General features: G+C 43.5%; 1 protein-coding gene across 1 annotated transcript; it reads left to right on the forward strand.

The window, feature by feature from the left end:
* The first annotated feature begins 1,187 nt into the window (after window positions 1-1,187).
* LOC105450514 (acidic leucine-rich nuclear phosphoprotein 32 family member A) lies at window positions 1,188-14,890 on the forward strand. Its single transcript, XM_011690383.1, has 8 exons — window positions 1,188-1,708; window positions 9,790-9,933; window positions 10,096-10,215; window positions 10,309-10,421; window positions 10,502-10,605; window positions 10,749-10,822; window positions 11,055-11,142; window positions 11,531-14,890. The coding sequence occupies exons 1-8, from the start codon at window positions 1,661-1,663 to the stop codon at window positions 11,593-11,595; spliced, it is 756 nt and encodes a 251-aa protein (XP_011688685.1). The 5' UTR covers window positions 1,188-1,660; the 3' UTR covers window positions 11,596-14,890.
* Window positions 14,891-15,235: the final 345 nt, after the last annotated feature.

Here is a 15,235-nt window from a genome sequence, read left to right on the forward strand (position 1 = left end):
AGATGCAACCATGCTGCATACTTTTCACAACATATTAATATACGAATATTGTATAATTAAATTATAACAGCTGATGCTGTGCACAAGATTTGTAATTCTGGGCAGCAATCACGCATATAATTGTCTACGTTTTTCTTAATGAAAGTAGAAAAGGGAAAGCAAATAGGTGACTGTCAATAACACATCAAGTCAATGTCCACGTCAATTGCAAATCTTGGAGTATTCCAGAAAAAATATAATAATATTGACAATATATTTTTATCAATTATTTAACATTCATTTTTAGAAACGGCCATAAAGACAGCCGTAAATCTTCCGTTAATTGGCCTAGTAATAGCGATTCTTGTAGATTTTCATTAAGAGATGGGTTGTCAGGTATTTGTGGGAAATCTCGAAATCGCAAATTATATATACAGGGTGTCTCAGAATAGGTGTATGACCGCTCATGGGTAGATAGAATGGACTAAACTGAATCGAAAAGTCCTGTACCATTTTGCAAAATTCGCAATATTTAACGAGATATTAATTTTTGAATATCGCCGAATGAGCGAGTATTCGTTCGGCGAGTCCGGCCCACCGCCAATACTAGCGCGCGACCGTCCATCGAGCGCGGTTGCCTAGCGCGAGACGCGGTGAGCGGGGAAGAGCGGGGAATTGTTTACAGCGAAAATGGCTGTGCGTTCGAATGGCTCATGGACGATCGCGCGCTAGTATTGGCGGTGGGCCGGACTCGACGAACAGATACTCGCTCATTCGGCGATATTAAAAAATTAATATCTCATTAAATATTGCGAATTTTGCAAAATGGTAGAGGACTTTTCGATTCAGTTTAGTCCATTCTATCTACCCATGAGCGGTCATACACCTATTCTGAGACACCCTGTATATCTCTCGTGGTCAGCGCGACGCTACACACGCTACGTAGCGGCCATGTTTGAATGCGCCGAAGTGTGGCGCGCTTCGCCGACGGTTTGACGCGACGGCCGACAGGTGGCGCACGGTGGTCTGCGCCGAACGCCCGGATTGGCCGCTTCGAAAGTAGTGCCAGACATGTGTCTCGTTTCCCGCCTCCGGTGCGGCTTGTGTTGTGTTGCGTGTGGAGCAGCGGGAGGGGGGCAGAGGGGAAGGGGGGCTGGCGGGCGACGGAGGGGGAACGGAGAAGCGGAGAAGAGAGAGAGAGGAGAGGAGAGGAGAGGACACCGCCACACAAGTCCGGCGAGTCGGCGAGCGTAGAGACACGTAGAGACGCGGCGCGTAAGGGCTTGCGGACCGGAATCGAACCGCGGGTGTCGGAAGGTGGGTTTCTCTCGCTCCTGTGCGTCTTTCTAAGCAACGCCACCGGGGAAACGCGCGACGCGCACGCACGTCAAGAGCGGGCACGCAACGCACTGCAGCCGCCGACATCGGGAGGACAGGCATTCGCTCAGCCACAGTCCGCGCACTGCCCGGTTGACCGACCGTGCTGGTTCGGCTGTGTTCGTCCGTCATATTATATTCGCAGCCCCGAGAGAGTGAGAGAGAGCAAGGTTGCTGGCACACACGTAGCTGGTGTTGCGACGCAGCGAGAGGAGGCGGAGGAGGAAGAGGAACGGACGGCCGATACGTACGCGGTACGGAGCGAAGCGACGAAGACGAGCGGATCGGGGACCGACTGCCGGCCATGGAGAAGCGGATAGAGCTCGAGAAGCGGGGAAGAAAGCCCGGCGACGTAAGGCAACCCTCAGATTTTTTTTTCTTTAACCGCGCTGCTCCACCGCCTGCCTCCAATCTTTATCTTCACCGTACTTTCCTCACCCTCCCTCCCGCGCGCGCGCGCGCGCCCGCGTACGCGTCGTATATGTGTGTGTGTGTGTGTCCCTGTTCGATGTGCGGGATACTCCGCGTTTTCGCACGCGCCTCTTTATTACGCGGCGCGGTGGACCAACGTGCGTTTACCGCGTACCCGTGGTGTCGTGATGATGATTTTAATGCGTCCCTCCCCGTCCTCGCCTCGTCATTAACCGTTCATAAAAGCCTTGTGATTTTACGAACCGCACGATCGCATTAAACAGCGGCGTTTATCGTATCCGCGAAGAAGAGAGAGAGAGAGAGAGAGAGAGAGACGGAGAGAGAAAAAAATAGAAGACCGAATCGCCGCGCTGTGTTGCCTCGACGCTTCAAGCGGCGGCGACACAACAACCATGCACACGCTAATGTGGCACGCCGTTCTGGCCGCACTTCCGTCTGTCCCTCTCTTTCTCTCGCTCTTTCTCGTTCGCGTTCCAAGTGAATTTCGTCCCGACGACCGCGTGGCCGTCCCGTCGTCGGTCCCTGTCGGCGACCGGGGGACGGCATATGCACGCACTGAACGATGCATGGCCGCGAACGGGCAACGGGCATGGCGCATCGCGCCGAGGTCCCTCTCACTCTCTCGATGCTTCCATTCGTTCGTTCTATCTCTCTCTCTCTTTCTCTCTCAATCTCTCTCGCGAATAAAAAAAGAAACGTGGCTCGCGTTCCGCGTGCAAGTTTCTAACCGTGTCCCACGGACTGCTCCATTTCTTCTCCCGTCTTCCCTTCCTTCCTTCCTTCCCACCTAATTTGCCTGCGTGCTCCGTCCACGACTACGCTTCATTTCGCTTTGTTGCTCTCGGCGGCGTGTCGAGTCCGACCAGCGCGCGACCGCCAATCGGCCGCCTCCTCGCCCGCGGAAGTGATCTCGCGCGGCGATGATCGGCGTCGCGTCGCGTCGCGCCGCGTCCAAATTTCTCGCGAGACACGCGCGCGCGAGATTGCTCTGCCGAAATAAGCTGGTACCATGGTGAGACCGCGCTCACGTTGCAGCTACATGCGCAACCCGTTACTCCTCACGATCTTCGCGCGCGTTGTATCATATATATATATTATATATAAATATATATATATATAATGTGTGTGTGCACACGGCCGTCTGCCCGCTCTCTTATCGCTGCGACGCGGCGAGAGATTTCGCTTCGCGTTTCGTTACCATTCGTGCGCACGCACGCATACATACCACGCGCGCGCGCGCGCGCGCGTACGGCACACGGAAACTCTTCGAGGAGTTACCATTTTTCCGGTGGCGTGGAAAGCGGGAAGAGGTACACGCGCGTCTCCGACGCGCGCGCGACACACCGGGCCGCTTCGCCCGTGTGATTAATGGTGGATTCTCGCCAACGTCGCCGTTGCCGCGCGCGGCTCCGACTTTACCCGCGGACGATTGATCGAGAGCTTGATTCTCTCCGCCTCCTTTCGGATGATAGCGTTGGCTGTAATATAAATGAAGATGGATTCGTTTCCCTCGCCGGCGCGACTTTGCTTTCGCATTAATGAACCCGCGGCGTACTCGCGCATTCGCGCGATTTAATTTCCAACGATAAACCATATCGACGATTTGTTACGCGAACTGCGCAGAATATATGTACATACCTCGAACAAAATTATAATTTCAGATAAATACGTCGTGTGTGTGCACATATAATATATATATATATATATATATATATATATATATATATTTGTAGCTCTGTATAAAGTCCTTTCGACGTTTACCAACACCTATGTACTTGGTGCACACATATATGCGAACGGGTTGACACCCAAATTCGGGATTGATTCGAGTCTAATTTCTCGCTCGTGACGACGAGCATATTTTGAAATGAACGCGTAAACGTCTTTCGATATCTTTCTCTCCTATACGGAGAAAGAAAAATGTGTTATGGAATTTCCTACGAGAGCACCAGACGTAAAATTGTCGATAATACTTGCGTAAGTGCTAAATTATGCACTCGAACGAATACCAATCGCGGAATGCCTGGCAGAATGACTCACTTCGCTCTATTGTGTGAAAAATCGCTGTCGCCCGAGTTTAATTGTATCACTTATTTCTTCTTGATGCTCGGAAATCAATCTCTGCTTTAGATCGGCACGCCGAATTACGTAACCCGCACTGGCGATACACATGTACATACACACGCACGCACGTATACGTCCGCGATTCAAAATGCGCGAAACGAAAATCGTTGTGACGTCACGGAGGTAGATTAATTAAATTAAGTCAGTCCACGGAATATGGTATATTTTTAGAACAAATTTGTAAAATGGAGTCAATCGTTTGAATATCCCGTCGCGCTTATTCGTGTACACGGAGTGTTAACGGTAACAAAATGTAATTGAGAGACAGGGCGCCGATGTGCGGTGCCATAAATGTGATTAGAGTTAATCAGTGAAATACTTCGATAATGGATTTTCCGCGGATTTCCACCGTGCGGACGAAACGCGTCAAATTCCCCATTAATGGTTACGACTGCGTCCATTAATTAAACGCGACCTCTGTATGCGAAGAACCGATAACAATTGGTCCCCGAATTTTGCAATAGAAAATACGCGCGATATACGCGTCTATTGAAATGTCGAGATGACTTAAAATTTCGGAGTATTTGTCGCTAACTAACTACTGCAGGTCGAATCGATTTGCAAGAAAATCAAGAGTGATTTAAATGTTCCGCGCATCTTTTTCAAGTAAACTGTGAATCGGACTTGCACCATTATTTTCTCCGATGCCTCTTTATGTCGATCATAATTTGTAATTATTGCTTCCTTAGAAATTTTCGCGAACCTTACAATGTCATATATATTTCGAAAAAAATGGAACTTCTAACAATTCTGAACCATGTTTATGCTAAATTTAAGAACGCAAGAATTTTTATTAAATGCACAGATGATATTAAAATAATTCCTTTCTTTTAGATTAAATGTAGATATTTTGTTAATTGGTATTTTTAATGGAACTAAAAATTACAATTATATTGAATTATTTCAAATTAATTTAAACTTTGTTCTATTATTCTATTACATATTTTCGAAGGTTTTCCTCTTTTCTGATATATATATTTTTTATTTTCTATAATTTTACACGTACATTCTACATGTACAAAATGTAATCTTTTACAGCGCGTCTCTTACAAGAGCCTTCTTTTCGAAATACGTCCTTCCCGGCTATAATAATGCAAATGTATGGTACTGTGCACAGTGATAATGATCGTTCCCTTTGGGGATTTTTGCAATTTGCGACATCGATCGATACAAAAAGGCCGAGGACGAGGTGTTGCCTGTGCGAGCATCAAAACGTACATCCCGACTAGAGACTTGCAACATTCTTAATACCAGTGGTCCACGACATATCGAAACCTACTAACGGTGCTTCGTACTTTTGATCAATCCGAAAATATCGAACGCTAGCGTCACCGCGACTTAATACCTATTGACATTTTGTCATCGATGCGTGTTAAAGTGCATAGGACATTCGTTGGCGCGGTGACGATCGGCGATGGCGTAATTCGCGGAGAAAGTTTCTAGTCCTTAAAAAAAAAAAGTCTTGTTCTTTCGTTCGACATCAAGAGGCATGGAGGCTGATAAAATTCAAACAAATAGCACGACCCAAGTAATTCTGTCGCTGAACAGAACCACCTTCTTGGACTTTCCACAGATCGCGTTCTCTCTTTCTCTTTGTCTCCGTCTCTCTCTTCCGCGCGATACGTCACGATTATAGAGATCGTTATGTGATATACGTTTGAAGAATTAACGCGACATATGTTTACTCGATTAATGTATTTTTCAGCATCGAGGCGTCGCCACCGATCTTGATCGCGCGAAAAAGCGCGTTGCGCGCGCGCACACGCCTCGGCTGGCAGCGGCCGCGTTATGTAAATGAAAACGGCGGAGAGAGAAAGAGAGAGAGAGAGAGGCGCGCGCGCGCGCGCACGGGCCGCTCGCCATGAGCGAGGCGCGTGCACGCGGCAACCTGGACGTCGCCATTGCATCGCGCGGCGTGGCGCCGGACGACGCGTCCGGCTACTCCGGCTGCCAACAGCCGCGGGGACCTTCTCCCCGGCATCGCGACGTCAACTCGTCGTCGATCGCGCGTCGCACCTCGTTACCTTCCCACGCGTTGCGACGTGCGTGCGTATGTGCGCGGGCGCGCGCGCGTGCGCACACGCGTGAACACGAATTATGCCGCCGCCGTGCGCACAGCATGTCGTGACGCGCCGCCAATCACCGCGCCCGCCATCTTGGACGAGTCCACTTTGCCGGCTGATTCGGCCGCCGGAGCGGCCGGAGTGGCACGCGCGCGGTCACGGCGAGCGAATTTTTTCGCCGTGGCGGCGCGGCGCAGCGCGACGTAACGTAACGTAACGTAACGTCACATCGCCAAGCCGAATCGAGCTGCCTGCTCAGCCGATGTCAGCCGGCATCGCCCGACTTTCTTCAGGTGCATCGCCGCGTCCATCCACGTCTCTCTCTCTCTCTCTTTCTCTCTCTCTCTCTCTCTCTCTCTCATTCTCTCCCTCCCCGCGTAGGCGTTCGCAGAGCCGTAACTAGGGTGTGGCGGCTCAGGAGAGCGGCTTCAACGCGCGACACAAATTTGTAAATCTATTTCTTCAAAATTGGAAAATATATTTCTCTACCGAACGCTTCGCTCGAAACTTTTTGCAAAAATTTAATAATTTCATCTGCATAAGGGATATACACAGAATCATTAATATTCTAACGCGTAAATTTATGCGCATATCACAAAGCACATGCGTTTCGAAAATATCTAAATTCATGCGTTAAGGTTTTAACTCCTGTATCTGCATATTCCACGCTTAGACGAACCGCACATGGAAAGTTCTACGTAGCTATTTTAAAATGCAAGAACGAAGGCAATCTTATCTTAATATTTCTTTACTGTTATACATCATCGTTCCCAAAATGCATAAGTTAAACAGATGTCGAGTTTACGTTGCTAGTTACAATCGCGAGGAGCTCTTACATATTTACGACTCTGAAACTTCACCCACTCTGCTATGACCACCCGTGTTGCATTTGCAATGCATCTTGTACGCAACAGTGCCGTGCCGTGCGCTCGGGAAGCGCACATGGTTGCGATATTTTCAAAATTGGAAACATTCCGGTCGATTCTTGTGCGGTCGAGGAATGCTCTGCGTTTAAATTTCGATATGTCACATTGCACGAATTTCGAATGAAACGAAATGAAGGATCAGAAGGGTCTAGTCCGCAAGGACTTTTTGTGGCTGAACTACTTATATTTAAAATGAAATAGATAGATATTTGTGAAATTTGACAGAAGCGAGATGAAAAGTTTTAAGGAAGTCCAACGCCAGCCGACAATCAACAGCTGATCTCCGTCGCGGCGACGTTTCGGGGGCGTAGAGACAAAAATACCGTTCTTTCGCGATGATAATCAAATTATACATAGTTGCGTAATCGCGTGATTATCAACTACGCGGCGATTTCACGTTTCGAAACGTCGGCGAATCCGTAGCGACGCAACGTGACGCGTCTTTCCCGGTTCCCCTTAATCCGCGACTGTCATTGATCCGCTCCTATGACACCTCGTGACGTTACCACCGCGATCGGTGCAACACGGGGTGCAACATATAGCCAACCCTGTCGGCCGATTGGTCGCACGGGGTATAACGCAAGGTATCTAGGCGGAGGAGTACGGGATGAAAAAGTTGCGTGTAATTCAACCGAAAACTATAAATCAGGGAATTCCAATGTGCGAAGAAGTGCGTCGTACGCTTATTCGTGAAATTCAATTCTGATTTCGTGAAGGAACTTGCACATAAGGCGCACAGTTTAGCTGAAAAAGATTACGCAATCTATTATCCCCAAAGAAAACAAAATTTATATAAATGAATATTTTTAAGAAAAAGTATAGATGCTTTATATATATGTTATTTACTTGATAAAGATAAATTTTATCTGTTTCTAATTGATAATATAATAGAGATATACAAGATAAAAGCTAATCATTTTTTGAATTACTTAGCCTAAATATATATAATAATGTATACACTAGATAAGAAAAAAGTAAAGTCAAAAAATATTTCTTGATTCAACTATACGCGACAGTCACGGGCTGTCAAACTATTTGTTAATTTAACAAAGCACTTGTTAATTTATAAAAATATGTTTAATGTTGTCGATCTAACTTTCGATTTAACTCAAAAACACGTATAATTAGACTCAAAAAGAACTGTCAATAAAACGCGTTTAGTTGTATCAACAACTATTTTTTTCTCAGCGTAAATAAAAATACTGCACAGTTTCTATTTTCTACGTTTCTATTTATTCCACGTGAGTCAGTCTACGGATTTATCGTTGATCAATGCAAAAAGCGCGACGTATCCATGACACATATCAACGTATCGTTAGAGAAGTAAATGTATACCGAATGTGCAGTCGGGATATCTCAAGTGACTAGGATGTCTTCGAGTTCAACGTTGCTCCTCGCGAGAGAACATCGGCGCAATCGCGATGTAAAAAGACGAGGTGTAAACATCGCGCGTAATGGCGGTTAGCATTACAGCAGATCGATGTGTGAGCAACCCATAGAACTTACAGTACATGGAAGGGGAATGGGAACCGAATAGTGTCAAATGGAAGTGAGAAAGAAAACTATACTCCTCTCTCTCACTCAGTTGATTTTTGAAAATGCGCATGCGCGTCGTTCCCGCTACCTCACTTTTGGGCCAAACAAAAAGGTGCACACGCAGGCCGCGCATGCGTAATTGCGAAAATCAACATCGCAAGAAGGAGAGATATATCGGACGTGGATCTCTCTGTTCAACTTATGGGCAGTCCCCTTCCATGTATGTAAGTTCTATGGAGCAACCAATCAAAAATCTACCCCCGGCGAGTCTAATCCGACGGCGCCAGTAACGCCCGCGGCGGTTGTGTATTCTTTTAAAATTCAAAAGATAAGACTCTCGATCCATTGCGCCGATAGGAACGGCTTGCCGCGCCAGCGGGGCGATGTAACACCTTGCCTCATTACATCATGGATGCAATAATGTGATATGGTGGCATCGATACTTCCGGCATCGAGGCATCCGGTGTATCGATGATGACCACCCCTCTCCACCCCCTCCCCTCTTTCTCTTCCAATCCAACCCTACCTCTCTCGTACTCTCGGCGTCGCGTGCCGCAGTCCGCTCGCTCGTCGCTCGCCGGCTTTTCCGACGCCGCTAAACAAGACGCGGCATGCACTCCGCTTACCGTCACGCCGCTCCGTTTCTCTACTCCCCTCCCTTCCCCTGCCCTCTCACCCTCACCTCCTCGCCGCTCTTCATCTCTCACCCTCACCCGTCCCGGCCGCCCCGCGCCCTCTCCGTCCTCCTATCCGGTCCCGCTCTCTCACCCTCTGGCCTTTCTCTTTCTCCGATCAATAAAATAGCCCATCTCCCGCGAAAGCTTATCGCTCGTTTGAATTTTAGCGGAGGACGACTTTTTCGACCGCGAGCGCCCACCGCCGCGCCGCCGCCGCCGCCGCCCGCCACGGCCGTGTCCGTCCGCGTCCTCCCGCGAGCGTGGAAACGCGCACGATTCCCGTGGTCGCGGCGGCGCGAACCCGAATGCGATATCGGTATACGAAATACGATTTCACGAAATCGATGATCGACGCTCGCTCCGAAACGCGGTCACATCTGGCAGTTCAGAAATATCGCAATGTCTCTGAAATAATATATATACGATTACTATTATTTTCGGTCTTAGCTTTCAGTCTAGTTATAGTTTTTAGAGGGAACACGGTAATATTTGGCATACCCTGCACGCGCGTTTTTATTTTCGGACTTGATATTGATCTAAAAGTCGCATGCAGCATAATAATCTTCTAAGCACACTGCAATTTTAGCTGACATTGCATATGCGCTTCTGATATTTATATAACTTTCTTCGTTCGTTGGCTCGTAAATAATGAGATGACTCGCATGCATGTTACAGATCAAAGAACTTGTTCTTGATAATTGCCGGAGTACGCAAATTGTGGGTCTGACAAATGAATTCAGCGCCCTGGAGTCATTAAGTCTTATCAACGTGGGTCTTACCAGTCTAAAAGGCTTCCCAAAGTTGTCCAGTCTTAAAAAGGTATGCATTTATCTGTTTAACGCAAAATATTAAATTGTTCTTACTAGATATAATATGTAAATATTAATGTGCACGATTTAATCGAAATGATAATAATTATCTTTACCGAACAAACTTCCTTTCGTGTGTCGTAAGTTAGAAACTGTCTTTGTATTGTTGCAGCTGGAGTTAAGCGACAATCGGATTTCGGGCGGTTTAAATCTGCTTGATTCGAGCCCCAAGCTGACTCATCTGAATCTGAGCGGAAACAAGATCAAAGATCTCGATACGTTACAACCTCTCGTAAGTTCTCAACGCTTGTTACGGAAAGCTGAAGTTTACCTATCGCCTCATAAAAAAAAATTGCTAAATGCGAAATCCCCTTCCGTTTTCCAGAAAGAGTTCAAGAACCTGAAGAGTCTGGATCTGTTCAACAATGAAGTGACAAATATGGATAATTACAGGGAGAAGGTCTTCAATCTTATTCCCAGTCTGCGATATCTCGACGGGTACGAAATTATACACTGGGTTTGCTTTGTTACTTTATTTATTTTCTCAAAGCAGCTGATTGTGTTTTATCTGTTTCAAGATATGACGCTGATGATTGCGAGGTTGACAGCGACGGGGAGGATGACGAGGTCAATGGAAATGAAGATGGAGAAGGAGGCGGCAACGAAGACGACAGCGAAGAAGGTTGGTTGAGAGCTTGATCATTGTAATAATTGTAAATAAAAGTTTTATTAAGTTAATTTTATTAAGACGTTCATTATACGATAAAAAGAATTATATAAATGTGCATAAGAATAATGGTGATGAATATACATATTGATATATAGTTTCAGATGAAGAAGACGAGGATTTCCTAGATGACGATCCTGGATTAGATATTGTCTACAAGGAAAAACTCGGGGTGAGTTTAGGTCACTTCACGTTTAAATAAAGTTGAACTTAAAACGCATTTAGCGTTTAGTGGAAAGCACGCTCGATGGAACGTTTATCAAGATCTTTCGCTCATTAGACTTTTATTATTCACAATATAATCGTAAAAATGTGTAGGTGTTATAGGTCGTTTTATATGACACATAAATGATCTAATTACATTTAATGAAATAGTTTAAAAATAAATGTATATCGGGGTATAGGATAGCGATGAGGAGGATTATATGGGAGAGGAAGAAGAGGAAGATGACGACGAGGATAATGAGGATGATGAGCAAGAAGAAGAGGAAGGTATGATTTTCAAAAATTATTTTTATAGTCTATTTTTATCTAAAATTTTGAAATTTCGTAATAACTTAAACAAGACATAAATAGTATAATATCAGAATTATTTTAACGAAATGTATATTTGTTTCCCTGACAGCGCACAAATTACTCAAGGTTTCTGCAACGTCCCAGATAGGTTGCAGTAATGCCAAAATGTCCGCTTAGGTTACAATTGTAATCCTTGTGCATTTTATGTTACAAATTTAATCTAAGCTGACATTTTGACATTACTGCAGTCTATCTGGGACGTTGTAGAAACCTTGCGCAATTGTGTGCTATCAGGATTATTTATTCGCTTATCGCATTGTAAATTAATTTCTTGGTACAATTGAATCGATTATATTCTGTGCAGAGGAGTCTCCTGTTCGAGGAAAGAAAAGAAAAATTGACGAAGTGGGAGAGAACTTGAACGCTTAAGATGGAGGGCTGTCTCTGATACTGTTGAATGAGTGTAAAATTCATATAAATAATAACAATAATTGCGACGCCGAGTGAACAGCTGGGAATCAAACTAATCGACCGACCAATGACAGACTACAGTTAGTGATATGAATTTATCAGTAAATCATTGACTTGGCGGGGAAATTGTCTGTGTAACAACAAAAGATTTATCGTACGATAGAAGATTTGGAATGCAAATGGTAGGCGTGAGGAAAACTGGAAAGGATAATGGCATAAAAATAGGGCTGCATTCCAGCTGGACACAGCACAGTTTTAGTTATACTAACGATATTTTATATAGAGTATATAGAGTTAGAGAGTATTAGTGGTGTTGCATAGAATGGAAGGAAGATCGAGGAGAGAAAGCTTGAGAGAAAGAAAGAAAGAAAGAGGGCGAGAGTGAGAGCGCGAGAGGGAGAGAGAGAATGCGCGTGTGTGTGTATGCGCGTGCGAAAGAGACGGAAATAGATTGCGGGAGGTAGCGGAGTTTTACACTTGAAGGAGCATCTTGTCTGTTAGCTCCAGTCGGCCAAAGGCTGGTCACGCTGGAATGCGGTCATCGTTAATCAGTAATAAGGTTACATAAGTTACATTTTAAATACATTATTATTGTACCGTGAAATAAGTATAGAGTAAATGAGGAACAACTTTTGTACAGGTTTACACCATACATCGAGGTGCATTATATGCCTCTGTGATTTTTGGGACAGAAAATAAAGAGAGAGAAATATATGTTACTCGTATACGTGAGCGTATATATCCGACGAGGACGGGGGATGAAGTACGTTAAAGCAAAAAAATACAAAAAAAAATATGATACAGGACGGTCGCTGTGAATGAAATAGCGAATTGTGTGCGCGTTTCCCGCGCGGAACGTTCTGCACTACGGTGATGTCCGATATCAACGAGAGATGGATAGCGAATAGAAAATATCGTAATATTTATATTATTGTTTTTCAATCGCGTGATTCCGATGACAGGCAGAGAGCGAGAGTTAGGCCGTTTATATATTCAGATATACGTGGGACACACGAAAATTCTCCGATACACCTCGATCGACGGACGTTGTCGAGCGTTGCACGTAAACGCGCGGACCCGGTGTTATCCTAACTTAGACTTTTTTCTAGTAAGCTTTAAGTTCCAGATATTCTATGTACAACGGCGATCGGCCGCCCGGCGCATGGCTGTTAGGATTATTGTTATTTACTCTCGGGCATTGCGGTAAATGTTGTGCTCTAATATAACGTAAAAGAAGATCAATTTGATTATTACGATTTACGATATGTTCCCACTTTCGAAGATAATTGTACAGTTATATAACTCGAATTTTTTCTTTTTTTTTATATATATATGTATATAAGGCATATCACGGATTTATCGTATTTTCTTCTCTTTTATATATTCTATTGTACAGAATATATATTCTATAAATATGAGGCTAATACTTTTTTAACAGAACAAAATTTAAAAAAAAGAGAAAAAGAAACGGAAAAGTATGAAAAAGTGTTTTAAGCAAAAGTTTCTTTTTAATATCATATAACTTCAGGTATTTGACACTGAAAAATTGAAGAGCCGTGACGAATGAGTTTCCATCAAGATGAAAAAGAAAAATGAAATAGCATTTATTATTTTTAATTGAAAGAAGATACGGTAATTCTCTCTAGGACATCCTGTATATGCCAAAGCATAAAGAATAAATTATGATTGATTGATAATGTGATTGATTTCTGTTACATAACATTATGTAATCTGCAGTAGGCCTCAATCTTTGGAACGAATTACTAAGGAAAACAAAAAGTCAACATCGTGTGCGTCGAACGATTAAAAGCCTTTAATTTCTGTCTCTGAAGTTACCATTGCGCTGATACATTTCGTGATGAATAATGAAGTGCGAAGTTTTAGAGGTAATGGAGATTCATCAATATATTATGATTAACATTAAATTACGAGTATGATTTTAAGAAACAAAATATTTACACTTGCGCTTTCGCACTTTTGAATTGTAACTAAAGTCAGAAACGCAAAATTAGATTTAGGGACAAGAACAAGAAGAGAAAAAAAAAGAAAATGTGAAAAAGACACATTTGAGACGAGACAGGCGCAAGATAAAAGGGACTCGCAGGATGGATCAGACGATGTAGTTAATAGTGAGATTGTGACGAGTAGATTGGGACAGGGACAACCAATTAACTACGTAATCGTGTGAGAATGGATGGAAGTATAGTGGCGAGCGAGAGAATTTGCGAAGAGAGAGAGAGAGCGAGAGAGAGAGAAAGAGAGAGAGGATCGGTTTTATAAGAAATAAAAGAATAAAAAAAATAATTATGGTAGTATCGAGAGGACCTGGCGCCTCCTTGTCGCCAGTTTGGTTATGGCCTTATCCAATTTTTCCAAGACTAAAAGCAAATTTATATTAGGTACAATGAGTATATGTGAACATGTACAGGTCCAAATCTGTAAATTTCCAATCTGCAATTTGTAATTGCGGCTCGCGCGGAAGCGTTTATTAAGCGTTAAATTATAAATATAATTAAGAATTTAAATTATAAATAACTGATAAAAAAAACACATTCCGCGCGCTCCGCGAAACACGTGTAAAACACACACACAATCATACATACACGTATTCACACAGCCACACAAATACACGTAACACACTTTTGTCAATTGCGATTTTGGATAGACCATTTAAGTAAGGGGAAAAAAGGAAAAAAAATTTGTCTATCACCTTCTATTTACCAGATATATTACATCTGTGTACTGTCTGTCTGTTCCGTTGTTAAAATGGACTTTTATCATAACGTTTGTTTATTTCGAGCAATCCTCATCACACAAAATAAGAAAAGATAATTTATTAATAAAACTATTTACAAATCAACGAGGGTGTATCCGATATTGACAAGTGAAACCTAGCTTTTTGCACTTGTTTTTTTTTGTGCTTTCGGCGTTATTAATACGAATGTTTTTATTTTTAATTTTTTTTTTCATTCTCGCTTATAAGTTATCTTTAGATTTTTTTTTTTTCAGGAAGTATCTTTTATATACATATTTATTCCAACTCGCCGATCATCTTATCTACGAGCTTCAGTCTCGCGGTATCACAATCGGATATATATATGTAGATATAAGTAAAAGTATAATATAACTGGAGATAACGATATTTTAAGGAAAAATATTTCGTAATTGTTCTGTAATTTGTTTCCAATTATAACTATATAATTCATTGATTCTGAATCTGACAATGTATATCCTATAAAGTACGTACAACATAGATTTTCTCGCGTAGACTTATTATTTCTTGTTACATTCCTTGAAACATAGAAATCTAGATCAAACAATTTCCCGTTTCTTCTTATCTCTAATTTATCTCTCGTTTTGCAGATACACGAGCATCCGTCTGGACGTACGGCGCTAATTACAATCCGGATGCAAAAAAACTTTTAACGAATTGCCGATCAAACTATTCGAATAATTCGAAATACAGATACCGGAGCTTCAAATTCAAGGGCAAAGCCAATCGATCGTTCAAAATAGATCAGAAAATGCGCGAGGGAAAATGATATTTGTTGCCGAATATTCAAAAGGCAGCATATATGTACGTTTGTTATATTTTACA

This window comes from Wasmannia auropunctata, unplaced genomic scaffold (assembly GCF_000956235.1).
Source record: "Wasmannia auropunctata unplaced genomic scaffold, wasmannia.A_1.0 LD336060.1, whole genome shotgun sequence".
Classification (NCBI taxonomy): Eukaryota; Metazoa; Arthropoda; class Insecta; order Hymenoptera; family Formicidae; genus Wasmannia; species Wasmannia auropunctata.

Bases quoted from the DNA above. Each gene is read 5' to 3' on its own strand.
- LOC105450514 (XM_011690383.1), top strand. From the start codon at position 1,661: ATGGAGAAGCGGATAGAGCTCGAGAAGCGGGGAAGAAAGCCCGGCGAC. The intron at 1,709-9,789 runs GTAAGGCAACCC...TGCATGTTACAG, and splicing joins GGGGAAGAAAGCCCGGCGAC to ATCAAAGAACTTGTTCTTGA. The intron at 10,216-10,308 runs GTAAGTTCTCAA...TCCGTTTTCCAG, and splicing joins TCGATACGTTACAACCTCTC to AAAGAGTTCAAGAACCTGAA.